This window comes from Leucopleurus acutus (assembly GCF_964270905.1).
Source record: "Leucopleurus acutus genome assembly, chromosome: 6".
NCBI classification, from domain to species: domain Eukaryota; kingdom Metazoa; phylum Chordata; class Mammalia; order Artiodactyla; family Delphinidae; genus Leucopleurus; species Leucopleurus acutus.
This window is the reverse complement of record NC_139149.1, coordinates 37,827,867-37,841,876: the sequence shown is the minus strand read 5'-3', so window position 1 is coordinate 37,841,876 and position 14,010 is coordinate 37,827,867. Positions and strand designations below refer to the sequence as shown.

At 41.9% G+C, this 14,010-nt stretch overlaps 1 protein-coding gene across 1 annotated transcript in view; it reads right to left on the bottom strand.

Annotated features, from left to right (window-relative positions):
* The window catches only part of KIF5C (kinesin family member 5C), a gene marked incomplete at both ends in the record, with an annotated part of 148,726 nt that overhangs the window by 25,283 nt on the left and 109,433 nt on the right, over positions 1-14,010 (bottom strand). The window contains 4 exons of the mRNA XM_082840740.1: positions 2,322-2,468; positions 4,635-4,841; positions 6,771-6,839; positions 12,337-12,512. Coding sequence (XP_082696866.1) covers positions 2,322-2,468; positions 4,635-4,841; positions 6,771-6,839; positions 12,337-12,512 — 599 coding nt within the window. The remainder of the gene's footprint in view (positions 1-2,321; positions 2,469-4,634; positions 4,842-6,770; positions 6,840-12,336; positions 12,513-14,010) is intronic.

The window sequence follows — 14,010 nt, the reverse complement described above, 5'->3', positions numbered from 1 at the left end:
TCCTCCCCTTTAGCTCTCATTGCCCTAATGATTAAATCATAATTGTAAGAAAAAAAACCAGAACAATTAAGAATATGATGCTATATAAGTGAAAGTTATCAATGAACTTAGTTACCAATGAAATTAACTAGGGCATCCGATTTCTGGAATCCAAAAATAACTTAAAAACATTGAAAGTATTTAAAAAATAATCTCAATCATACTTCATATCCCAAAGGTAAGGACTCTTTTTTTTTTAAATTCCAAAGCACCCGGACACTCCTTGATTTCATTAGCATTTTTCATCAGCTCTATTTTAGAACTTAGCATAAAAATATCTTCCTTTATCATTATCAGCAGCAGGCGCCAACTTCCCATAAATCAACTGTACCTTCACATTGCAAGGGCCATTTAATCACCCCAACCTCAGAAGTCTATAGCTCAACACCAATATATGCTTCTAAAAATAAATCCTCAAATACAAAATCACTAAACTGGAAAGGATCAATCTTATAGTACCTAAGAATTCTACGCTAAAATTAGATTCATTTGCAAAGATTCATGAAATATTCAGTTACAATATAGGTTCCATGAAAGAATGACTGGGTTTACAAGAAGCCATATACTCTAAACCTAGATCTGTTATACCATCGAAGGAGGACTTTCAATGTTTCCCAGAAATGTCAATAAACGAAAGTAATTTGGGGAGGCTTCACTAGTATTTAACAAACTCAACTCAAAACCTGAGTATTCCCACAGAGCAGACTGACGTAGAATTTGGCCTTTTAAAGGCTGAAGGGCTAAACTCTAAGAATTTGGTTTTAGGGACCTGTGACGAAGCTGAATACTATAACACTATTCCCTGGCTGGATAAAATCCACACACGTTTAATCAATGGATACTCCCCAGAAGGCGCTGAGTTCATATAAAGCTATGGTAATCAAAACAGTGTGGTACAGCATAAAGATTAGATCACTGAAATAGACTAGAGAGACCAGAAATAGCCCTACACACTTCTGGAGGTGGCAGACATGCTCATTATCTTATTGTGGGGATGATTTCATGAGTGTATACATATGTCAAAACTTCTCAAACTGTATACTTTAAATATGTGCAGCTTACTTTCCGTCAATTATACCTCAATAAAGCTATTTTGTTTAATGTCACTTTCTTATTTTCCAACGTCCTCTCTATATTGTGGCAAATTGTTCATTGTTCTCAGATGATAACATCGTTTATTCTCTTTTCTCTCTATTCCTAACTCATAGACAACGTTACACCACCCTCTTTCTCCCCATCTCCCTTACATCCTTGCTACACCAAGCTGCACCACCCAAGGGGTTAATCAGGGTTAGTTTAAGCCCATTATAGTAATACTATTTCTCTTTGCTTTCCCAGCTTCCCTTGAAGTTTGAGGTGACCGTGTGACCCAATTCCGGCCTTTATAATGTATAAGGGGACGTCTATTGGGGATTTCTAGGATTATAGTTCCCTCCTGCATGAAAGCTGGCTGCCTTTGCAGCCCATCCTGCCTTGGATGTGGTTGTGTGGGGTTGTGATAATTGGTGCTATGGACGCTATCTTGCTACCTTGAGATAAAAATCTATAGATGTGAAAAGGCAATAGGCTGAGGAAAGCAGAAACAAAATAAAGAAAAGGCCTGGATGCCCGACATTGTTGAGATACTGCAACAAACCAAATTTTGCTTCTAAAACTTCAAGAAGCATAAGAATGACCTGGGGAATCTTGTTAAAATGAAAATTCTAATTCCGTAGGTCTGAGGTGGGCCTGAGAGTCTATAGCTCAAACAAGTTCCCAGGTGAATGCAGATCACAACCTGAAATAACAAGATTCTAGACTTCTCATATTGTGAATAATTAAATGTGGCTTTATTTTTTTAAGCCACTGTTAGAATCCTATTACTTCCAGCTGAAAGCTCTCCTAATTCATACTGATGGGTTGGCGATTTTCACTCTGTTGCATTCTCATAGAAAAGGAGAAACGTTTCTGAGGGTAGAACTTTTGCTTAACGTATCCAGTCCCAAACCTCTGTGACACTGGTATGCAACTTTGAGGAATAAGCCAACTTACATAAGGCCAACCAAGATTCGAGGACATTTCCTATAATTGAAAGGTAAATGTTTCTCTCCTCCTTAACCAATCATTTACTTAGTCATTCAATCAGCCCTTCGTTCGTTCATTCAAATATTATCAAGCGCGTAGCAGATGCAAAACACTGTGCTAAGCACTGGATACTCAGGAGAATAAAACACAGCCTCTGCTTGCTTAGAATCATGCCATTATAAGAGCAGGTAGAGAGGATACAAGAAAGGCTAGCTTACAGTCTTCACATCATTGGTGCCAATAATTCCTCCTATCTCCCCCAGATCCTTCAGCAGCAAATTCAGGATCTCCGTAGCCCTCTTTTTCTGGTGATTGCTAAGCTCCTGCAGCTGGCTCAGCTCTCTTTGTGTGGTTGTCAATGTAGTCTGCAAAACACATTTTAACAACAAATGAAAAGGGTCACTCATCAATTTCACACACATGGCACTGCAAAGAATAACAACAGAATGTAGGATAGCGTTCTTTTATCATTTCATGTGATTTCAACACAAGAGCCTTTTTCATCCAGACTATAGTATAGCACTGCATTCTCTGATAAGAAAAGGAATTTGTCTTGGCCTGATATGTCATTTGTCTGCATATCAGACAACAATTTCCAGGTCAGTTATTAAATAAGCTATTAAAAATAAATAAAGCCCAAAAGGAATCCTTACGTTTATTATGTGTAATCATATCGTCCTACCTACCAAATGTTCTGTTTCAGTCCACATTCTCCAGGGTCTAAACATACCTGCAAGCATCCCCACCTCCACTTCCAAACAAAACCTGCTCCCTGGGACCACTTCCAAATTCCCATCTGGCTTCAAAACAGATGGGTCTGGGAGGCCCAAAGGGACATTAGTGAGTCTCGAAAACAACCTAGAAAAAGTCTTTTAATCTTCACGGTGAAGCTGAATTGAACACTTCACCTCGTTTCAAAATTGGTCTGGTTCAACTGGAGACGGCTTCTTAATATATAGCAGACACTCCATTTCACTGCCAAACACGAACAAATCCACCTTTCCCATCCTTCATGTATGTTACCCAAATGTATATATTTTTAATTAACAAACTCTCAACACCAACAGAACAGCCATCTTTTGGTGTCTTGGTACTAACTCAGCCAACAAAGAAAATAATTTCCCTAAATTATGGAGTTGTAGAGGTTAATGCAAAGACATTCATGTAATTCTTCCATATGCAGCTATTTTTACTAGAGCATTTTTACTAGAGGACTTTTAATGATACGACTAAAAATAGCACTCTAAACCAGTCTAGCAGTACTTTGGTTTGACCGAAAATAAAACCTGTATCATGGAAAACATTTCATTGTTTTGGGAAGCAACTAGTACCAAGGACTAGTTAAAGAATCTGACAGAAAACCATAAGCAGAGAAAATCTAAGTCTCCTCCTTTCCTACGTGACTTCTGCTTTGTTTCTCTGGTTCTTGTTTTTATTTTGGCATTACCACTGCTTCTTTCATTTTGTTTTTAAAATCCACAGAAGCAGTAGTTCCCATCTTGGGAAACATTAAAAAGTCTTCCTTCGTGCAGCTGAATGTATGGAGTAAGGAGCATTTTCTATCAGCTCTATGGTCAGCAGATCAGAGCTTTCCTGCACCATCTGCTACTTCCCCTTGCCTGGGAGGACTGGCTGTTTTCCACAAAGCAGGCTGGGCACAATCCCATGACACCAGGCCACCAGGCCAAAGTGCCAAGGACAGCCAGTTACAGCCACTCGGCTTCCCACCACCCATCTTCCAAGTAGAAAAAGACAAAATGGACACATCCCACCACCAGCCACCTCACCAAATGTTCACTGGCCCTCTGCCACTAGCTCACTGAGCAGAACCTGCAGCATCTTTCGCTGGGAGAATCTGAAAATTAGGAAATGTGAAGACTGAAACACTGGCTGAAAAGGACAACAGACAAACCAGGACAGCTTGGTCCTAGGCGAGGATAAGAAGCTCTGGGGAAGGCATGGACTGCATTCAGGAGGGTGTAAACAAGGAGAGTGAAATCCAGACCTTCCACAGATCAGCCACTCTCCCCTGTTAATATAATATTTTGAGACTTATTTGCTAAGATTGTAGCATATGCACAGGTCCGTGCTAAGTGCTTTATGTAAACTGTCACTAATTCTCACGCCCTGAAAGGAACATGTTATTATCGCCATTTTTACAGATAAGGAAATGAATACTCAAGTTTAAATGTCTCGACTAAGGACTAATAGTTGTAAAGTCAAAGTTTTAGCTAGGGTTTTTCTGGCTCCAAAGTCTGTGCTCTCTTGACTGTCCTACAAGGCATCCCTGCTGGTGTTACAAATCCCCTAGATATAAAACAGTTCTGACATGCAGTTCCGGGGGGAATGGACAAGTCACTTACACAAAGTATTTCAATAATTGGAGGATTTCAAAGAATGCATCTATGCCTAACACTGAAAAACCACTCAGCCAACTGCCTTGCTACATACAGTGTCTGTCAGCAAACATTAATATAAGTACACGATTGGCTGCTGAGGAAGTCCTGCCCCCTACACACAAATGCTCCAACCGTTTTCTGGGCCAGCTCATCTGTCAGCTGCTCATTGGCCCTGGTCTTGTCCTCCACTTCCTGTGACTTCTGGTCGTAATTGACAGCCAGCTCCTCCAAGGCCTGGAGAACTTCTTTCACCTCATCTTTGGCTGCCTCATTTTCAATCTGGAGACGTGTCAGCTCCTCCTGAATCTTCTCATAGTCTCTTCTTGTAGAAGCTAAAAGCTGGGGAAATTAGATGGCATGGAACTGGTGAATCGAATGTTCAAGAGTTTATACTCTGTGCTCTATCCAAAAAGTAATTTTTTAAAAAAACAGATAAAAGAAAATAAGGTGAAAAGCTCAGGATACCTAGAAATGCTACTATATATCCAGATGCTAAATGAAAAAATAGCATATTGTTTTGAAAATCTGTTTCTCTTTCTTTCTAATTTTTCTTTCTTTCTTTCTTATTTAAAGCTACATAGGCTTAACTCCAAGAATTGACTACACATCAAAAATCACCACACACACACACACACACACACACAAAAAAAAAAAACAAAAACAAAATCACAGGGCTTCCCTGGTGGCACAGTGGTTGAGAGTCCGCCTGCCGATGCAGGGAACACGGGTTCGTGCCCCGGTCCGGGAAGATCCCGGGAGCGGCTGGGCCCGTGAGCCATGGCCGCTGAGCCTGCGCGTCCGGAGCCTGTGCTCCACAACGGGAGAGGCCACAGCAGTGAGAGGCCCGCGTACCGCAAAAAAATATATAAATAAATCACCACACTTTGTAGCTGGCTGGCTATTCCACAAGTTGAACAGAGGATGAGGAGGAATAATTTCCAAGGACTGTAATAATACTTACATGGCTTTTTACTACTATCATTATTTCACATTGTAAACAGGTCGATTTTAGAGACCAAAACAGTATAAAAGGGCAGTCACTAATTTTTCTTAATATTCATCATGGATTATAGAAGAATATATCCCAAACATTAACACTAGTTAAAAGTGAATGACTGAGCTTATGGATACTTTCATTATTTTTGTGCTTCCTGTATTTTCTGATTTTCCTGTAATGAACAGATATTGTCTTGATAGTAGAGAAAAAAAATATTAAGAGTTTTAACTGTAACAAAAAGGAAAGTTTATCACAGGCAGTTGTACCAAGTTGGGGATGAAAAGCAACAGAATGGGAGGAAGATGGCAGGAAACACAAAGCAAATGAAGACTCTAGTTAAAAGCGGAATCAGTTAAATATGGTTTCTGCCAAGGGAAGTGTTTGGGCAGAGGGCATAATCATTGTCCTGGAGAGATGAAGGATAACAAAGAGGAAGAGAAAAAGATCGTTAGAGAGAGAGTTATGTCTACGAGAGGGCTGCTGGGACTGGGGCCATGAACTTAAGCCACTTGCTATAATTGCATCATATGATCCAACTCACAGCATTTTAGCAACAAAACAGAAAGCACCCTAAAGCACAAAAGAGAAAACATACTTAGATGGCCTCAGTAAGAGAATTACGAGTCATCTGTGTTTGATAGATTGGCTATCTGTTCTTTGCTTAGGTTCCTATTTGTAAAGTGCTTGGCAAAACACAATACAATAGAGACATTTACTGGAGAACTGAATGCCATCCAGGAAGAGACTGAAAAAAATTTCCCTCCTCGTTACCGTATCACATATATTCTAACGCAGCACTTGGACCCCTATCTTCTTTGCTTTCCTCTCCTCTACCTTCTACTTCTGTTTTGGGGCTATTTTTTTCCCTACAAGACAGCACAAGAACATGGTGCATATCAAAGACCTGAGCTGTCTGATTTGCAAAGCCGAAGAAAGGCAGAAGTGGCACAAACCAGGAGCGCTGGGCCCTGAGTATGAGGAAGCAGGATCATCCTTGCCCGACCTCCAAGCTCCTCTATTTCTGCCCTTCATAGACTGTGTAGCAGCCAGCTCTGCGCTCTCAAAACCCTAGAGTTCTAGGAAGTCACATTTATTTTCTAAATTCCCCTAAAATCAGCTTTCAGCAGGCACTGAAAGGAAATCTTCCAAGAAATTTTCACATGATGCAGTGATTTTAAAAAAACACTTTGCGAGTTAAATTTCTGGAACATACATCAACAACAGAGTCATAAAAGAACTGTATAAAAAAATTTTCTTATTGCATTCTTTACCTCATCCTGATCCAACATCTGTTGCTTTAGCTTTTCAGCCAGCTGGCTCTGCTGGTTAATTTCATCATCCTGAAACGAAATACCATATTTAATTTTTTGTGGTTGGTTATGTCATTTTTGCTATCCTGGTTTCTCGACGGATGACCGTTGGATACCAGGATGCCAGCTATAAGCTGGCTGATAAGATGAAGGAAATGGTGTGGTGCTTCCCCGCAGAAGAGAGATTGGTTAAAATACCACTTTGCCCGCCTTGCTCAGCCAGTGAAACATCTGGATATTCTGGGAAATACAATATCCTACACATTCAACTCAATTCCTGCTCATCCAGAAATCGGCGATGAAGGGCTTGGGAACCGAAAGGAACTTTGGAGCTATCCCTCCAGCTTAAAGATGTTAACAGTGAACTCCTAGCTCAGAAAATAAGGGAGTGAATTTCTAACCACCTGCACTGTAATACATACATGTCCCAAATCTTGTTAAACACATCTGTGACCGGGAACACTGCCATTTGATAGGTAGAAGAGACCAGTATTTCCACTTCAAACCTCTTACGTGGAGAAACTGGAAAACATTTACTAGAGAATTAATCTTTGGCATTACAGAGCTCCCTTTGATTAGGAGCTAATTTTCTTACCAGTCTGAAAAAACCTCAAGGAAGCTGGTGTGCAGAAACGTGATTGCTTCCTTTCTGGCCTGTCATGAAAGTGGGAAAGGATCTCCCCACAGGCAAGTTCACTCTTCTCACTCTCAACTTCTGCCACTAGGTGTTGCTGCCACAAAAGCCAGAACTGCGGCCCCTCGCGGCCCCGTGCAGGCACCTCTGCCTCTCCCCTCCTTAGACGCGTGGTCCACCCAGTGTGGAAAGCAGCAGGCACCCAGCAGGCCTAACCGCACGAGACTCGGTCTTGGTTACGAAGATTTTCATGAGTTCAAACGAAATTGTGAAGCACAGCCTGTGAAGAAAGACAGCTTGGCTTCACATGTGCCTCTCCCTTAGGAACAGGAGGAAATCCTCTGTGGTGACGCTTCTGGGGTCTAAACCCCAAGCAGAGTCGGATCCAGTTCAGTGCTGCTGTGTCCATCCTTGTGCCAGGAGCTGCCCAGGTGTTTCCACGCGCAGCCCATAAGAAACCTGCACTGTGCTTTCTGCCTTTTCCAGGGGTGGGGAGGGAAGAGGGTAAACTCAAGGGCCTAGGTGGCAGAACCTCAGTTTCCCACGGGATATCTTCCTGCCTGTTTGGTCGTGTCTGTGCAACCGTTTAAATCAGATTAAATGTAAAAATCGATTAAATCACAACTTGATGCTTTCCAGGGAGCAAGAAAATGCTAACACCAACATTATGAGATCTGCATCTCCTTTTCCTTTGTGTAGAACATCTTTGGGGCTTACTTCTCTGCTCAGGGAGATCCTGTTTCTACTGAACTTTTTACACCAACTCACCTATTTTATATATAAGAAAATTCAAATACCAGAATATTTTCCGAAAAGTGCTCGGAAACCTATTATCCACGGACTAGATCTTACCAGCTGGCATCAAGCCCGTGTAAACATGTTCTAAGAGACGCACTTGAATGTACAGATACAGACCGCACAGCACATCTTACTCTGAAGTTTTGAAAATTGTTTTACAATTTAAAATTCTTTAATGCTTCTAAAAACTACTTCAAGTCAGATTTCTGGCAGGAGAATTAGGGAAGTTATATCAGAGTGAAACCTCCCCCCCAAAAATGGTACTTCCACAGTGAGAAGACTATATGTTGGGCATATTTTCTCTTCTACTTTATAAACTTAGAATGCCATTTACCAGGAACGATTTTGTGCTTATGTCCCTCCGCACATAAATATTAAACATCTTAACATGAAAGACTCAAGAAGTTTAACATGGGGGAGCTACCATCTCCTCCCCTGGGACGTATGAGCAACAGCTACAAGTGATATAAATCACAAGAGAAGCAAAACAGTAGTGCAAGTGTTTTGTTCTTATACTGTGTTCATTCCAACGCCTGAGACACAGGCTTGCTCCTGACAGGTGAAGGGCTGCGATGCAGTGATTTTTGAGGTACCGTGAGAATCTAAGGGCCCTTAGCCCATCTGGGAAGGATGAAGACCAAGGATTACATTATAAGGACACGAATCACTTACATCAGAGACATTTCCAAAACTACACTTACCCTTTCTTAAGGAAACTTCTCTAAGGAATTAGCATAGTCTACTGTGATTCTTTTTTAATTTTCAAAACTTTCAGAGTAAGATGTGCTGTGCAGTCTATATCTATACATTCAAGTGCATCTCTTAGAACATGTTTACACAGGCTCACTCTGATGCCAACTGTTAAGATCTGTCTATGGATAATGGTTTTCCAGGCACCTTTCAAAAATATTCTGGTATTTGAAATAAAATAAGGGAGCCGTCAACAGGTCACTGGTCACCTTTAATTATAAAGATGTTTTTGTTGCAATGGTAATCAGTGAAATGAGGTTCAACGTCTACTTCTACTTACACTTAATTCCTCTCTTACAACTCCAACAGTACAGAAGCTCTGGAGAGGTGATGCGGAATAAGAGAGACAGTGGCAGTGCTGAGCTGCCTATCTTACAACTCTGCTTTCAGCCCACCTCTGCACCACCACCCCTCTGACACCATATATAATGTGGCTTCTCCCTTAAGCAAACAAAGGGAGGAGACAGAAAAGAAAGAAAGAAACCAATATTTATTGAGCATCTGCTATGTCTTAGAAACTTTAACTCCCCAATGAAACCTTTTAAAGTAACAGATGCGAACTCCATGTTGCAGATGAGAAAAACATCTTCAGTAGGTGGGTCATCGGCCCAGGTCATCTCAGCATTGTTAACTCACAGGTCTGACTCTAAAGTACATGCTTTTTGGAAACAACCTAAATGTCCATCGACAGATGAATGGATAAAGAAGATGTGGTATGTATATATGCAGTGGAATACTACTCAGCCATAAAAAGAATGAAATAATGCCATTTGCAGCAATGTGGATGCACCTAGAGATTACCATACTAAGTGAAGTAAGTCAGAAAGAGAAAGACAAATACCACATGATATCACTTGTATGTGGAATCTAAAATATGGCACAGATAAACCTATCCACAAAACAGAAATAGACTCACAGACATAGAGAACAGACTTGTGGTTGCCAAGGCAGGGGTGGGGGAAGGACTGGAAGTTTGGGATTAGCAGATGTAAACTATTATATATAGGATGGATAAACAACAAGGTCCTACGGTATAGCACAGGGAACTATATTCAATATCCTGTGATAAACCATAATGGAAAAGGATATAAAAAAGAATGTCTATACGTGTATAACTGAGTCACTTTGCTGTAAGCAGAGATTGGCACTACACTGTAAATCAGCTATACTTCCATTAAAAAAATTAAGTATTAAAAAATAATAATAAAGTGCATGTTTTTCCATCACACAGAGCTGCCCTGGAAGAGCACCTGTCCTTAGACCCCTGGAGGGGCAGCACAGAGGGACAGAGGGGGCAGCAGGGAGGAGGCTGCATAGTCTTTCTCCCACCGCATTCTAGACAAATTCATTAGGGCTGAAAAGTTCCTCATTTCAAGGGCTAAGGCCAAAATGGGATGAGCACCGGACTGGGAGTCAGAAGATGTGTAATCTCACTGCAGCTCTGCCACCTACAGGTGATGTAAGTCATCTAACCACCCTGGGCTAGCCTTTCATCTAGACTTAGATACTTTCAGCCCTGCCACTAATAATCTATGAAGGTGCCCTGTCCCGACCCATGCATTCTCAAAAGTATCACACCACCTACCTCATCAGAAGCATGAAATAGCTCCTAGAACCTTTAAGAGGAGGACAAATAAGAATGACAGCTGACAAGTCATAATCAGGCCATCCATGGGTAGAGATATGAAGGTCAAACCACTAGCTTTGGTGCCCCCCTCCCCAGGCTGAGGCTCTGGGGCTCAGTCCTCTCCCAGATCTCTCAGCATCACCCTGTGATGGACCACACATGCTAATCTCAAAATGTGTGCTTAACAGGGTTTTCAAAACACACGCTAAAGGAAAATGATATAACAGAAAATGTCCTAGGTTGGTCATTAGGAGGCAGAGGCTCTAGGGTCAGCTCTGCCAGCTACCAACTGAGAACTGCCAAGGCCTGGCATTTCCTACACTTCAGGAGCTGGAGTCAAGACTCTGAAGTCTCCCTCAGAGCAAAGAGAAATCCTCATGGTGCCAAGGTAAAGTTCCCAATTCCAATCACTGCGGGCTTCTATTCACAGAGACTAGAGAGCGGAATCAGGTTATCACCCCGCATCCACGATTCTCTGGGGATACTAAAAATGAACCATCAATTCTAAATGCTATTAAACAACAGCATTTCTTTGGCGAAATCGAGAAATCCACAGACACTATTCACTCACTGATCTCCCTTTTCTCTCATTTTGTTTGAGGTTTTACATAAAACACCTGGGTAGAAATGGAAGGGTAACTATGTCTAGTGCCTAAAGAGTAATTAACCCAGCTCTCACGGTGTGAATATCTTATTAAATGTTACCCAAAGGGTAGGGTGACCCCAGTTTAACACTGCAGTTATAATGCAAACCCCCAGAGTCGTAAGCACAAAGAGAACCAGCTTCCTTATGGCAACCAGTTACATTTCCCTTGTGAAGGTGATACCAGACTCTGAGCTTTACTCAGAAGAGACAGGCCTGTAAGATTAATGACAACGTTAACATAACAAAGATGTTTCATCCAAGCCAGAGGTGTCCCCGAGCACTCTGAGCTGAACCACCGCATAAAAGATTAAATCAGACTAAAAATATCGGCAACCTTGATGAAATGCACTGAAAGGATTTAGATATTCCAAGGGCAATACGCCAAGATCACAGGAAACATCAATTTAATTTCCTTTGCCTCTGGGATTCCTAACCCGACCTTCTTTGGGAATGAATGATACAGTGTTCTCCAAGATCTCTTTTCCTTTATTCCAGTTTGTGCACTGACATGGTTCTTTGAGTCCCAAAAGTTTGCCATGAAATTAGACATCCCAGCATGTCCAAACTACTTCGTTCAAGAGGATGCCCCTGAAAACAGCCTTCCTGATGCTGCTACTACTGGCTCCTCATTCCAGGGTCTTGGAGCTACATAATTAAAGTACACACCTGAGTTTTGGGAGCTACCACCTTTGCCCCTATAGCTGGGACACTGCTGGAATTTCCAAGAGGTGATGGACAGGCCCAGAGAAGAAAACAAGGGACAATTCAAGAAAGATCACGCAGCCTCCACTCTCATGCAGTGATAAGGCCCCATCCAATTTCTAGAGGTGAAGACTCTGTCTACCCAGGTCAACACTCCACTCTTCCAATCAAGTTTCCATTCCACGTGAATCCAATTCCCTGAGTCTGCCCAGTGAAGAGCTAGGGTAAATACTAGGAAGACAGGCACAAACATCAGTCTGCAGCCCTACATCAGTTCTGGGGGGCTTGAGCTGCTTCCAGCCAGTAAATCTAGGACCTGCTGCTTTTAGTTTTTGTACCAGTGTGAGGTCTATAATCTCTGACTACAGACCTTATCATCCAGTTGTCGGTAGAGACTGGAGATCTCCTCGTCATACTTCTCCTTCTCCTCTGCAGAGATGCCAGCAACCACAGGAACAATGTTGTCTATGACGGGGGTGTTATCACAGGGCTCCAGGGACTTCTGGTCCTTAGCATTGATCTGTTCATCCTCAGGCACAGCTTCTCCTGCAAAGCACAGCCGAGAGGAGTTAGGGATTGAAGAAATTCAGCGTGCAGCCCTCCAGGAAGAGGTCCAAGAATAGTCACTCCCGTGAAAAAGACACAGAGGACAGACTAAGGAGCTGTTGCATAGAGTTATAGCTTGTGTTCTTTCTATTTGACAAGAAAGGTCGCAGTGAATTGACCAAAATGGGTCTAAGGAAGAAGGAGACTATGTAACACTCCCTCCCCCATGATGCATAACTGAAGTAAACTGGTTCCATCAACCACACAAGCTCTCCAACTTTGCAGCGATACCCAGAAATTTTGCATACAATTTTCTTTGTTGAGGAATATGCTAGGGCTTTACTAGACTCATATTCTCTCTAGCGATTGATTCAAAGGGAAACAGACCTCTGAGGCATCCTAATTACAATTAATTAGGTTACTGTTTCATTAATAGAAAGAGCCAAATCAAGGAACAAATTCGCCATTGTTAATAGAACACCATAGGGCCCCAATCCTCAGACTCTGAGAATCTCTCACTCTGAAACAGGAAGTCAGGGTAGCCCCGGACCCGGGAACTCTGACTGACATCGCACCAACACACGTCCCACTACCACTCTCTCCCCCAGGAAGTCAGAATTAATTGTCTCAACTGGAGAGTTCAAACAGAATCATTTCTTGTGATATCAGGTAATCCCAGGAAAGAAAAAGCAGCCCATCTAGAATATCATGCAGACACTCTGCATACCGCTTCTCGGTCTGCAGAGGAGCATTTATGGGGCCTTCGAAGGAAGTAGTACCAAATGTGACCATGCAAATTGAGGGAAAAGGTGAAGTTCTCAAGCTGGTCAACGGCTATCCCCAACAAGAAAACCACCTTGCAAAGACAGACTGCATAAAAAGGAGTCTATGAAAACCATGTGGCTCAACTGTGTCTTTTAAATATCTTCTTGGAAAGCAAACCAAAACCAAACATACTTTTCCATCACAATGTTTACCATCAGTTTCACACTCAGTTTGCTACAATCAGTGAATGTCTGCAACATTCCAAACCTCACCCAGTTCTCAGCCCGTAAAATGCGTTCTGTGGAAATTCCCCAGGAAAACTGTCCTGAGCCAGAGGGAATTTCTTACAGAAAAAAAAAAAAAAAAAAAAGACACCCCAAAACAAAGGAGAGAAGAACTGAACTAATCCATGGCTTCATGAACAGTATATATCAAGTCTCAAGAAACCCACCTGAACACTGATTGCGTACATTTATCTCAATATAAACAAAGCACTGTGATGGTTAGCTTTGCGGCTTAAGACTCCATTATCTCACTTGATAATCACAAACGGTACCACAGGCCTCCACGTCAAATACAATGAACACTCAATGATCTCACCTCGGTATCACAGTTCCATTGGAAGCAGCAACTCGAAGCAAAGCCTGGAATAAATGATTACTGTGCTGAATACAAAACTGAGCCAACCTTTTTTTCTTCTGAAGCTCAACTACACTGCACTGTACACCTAAGC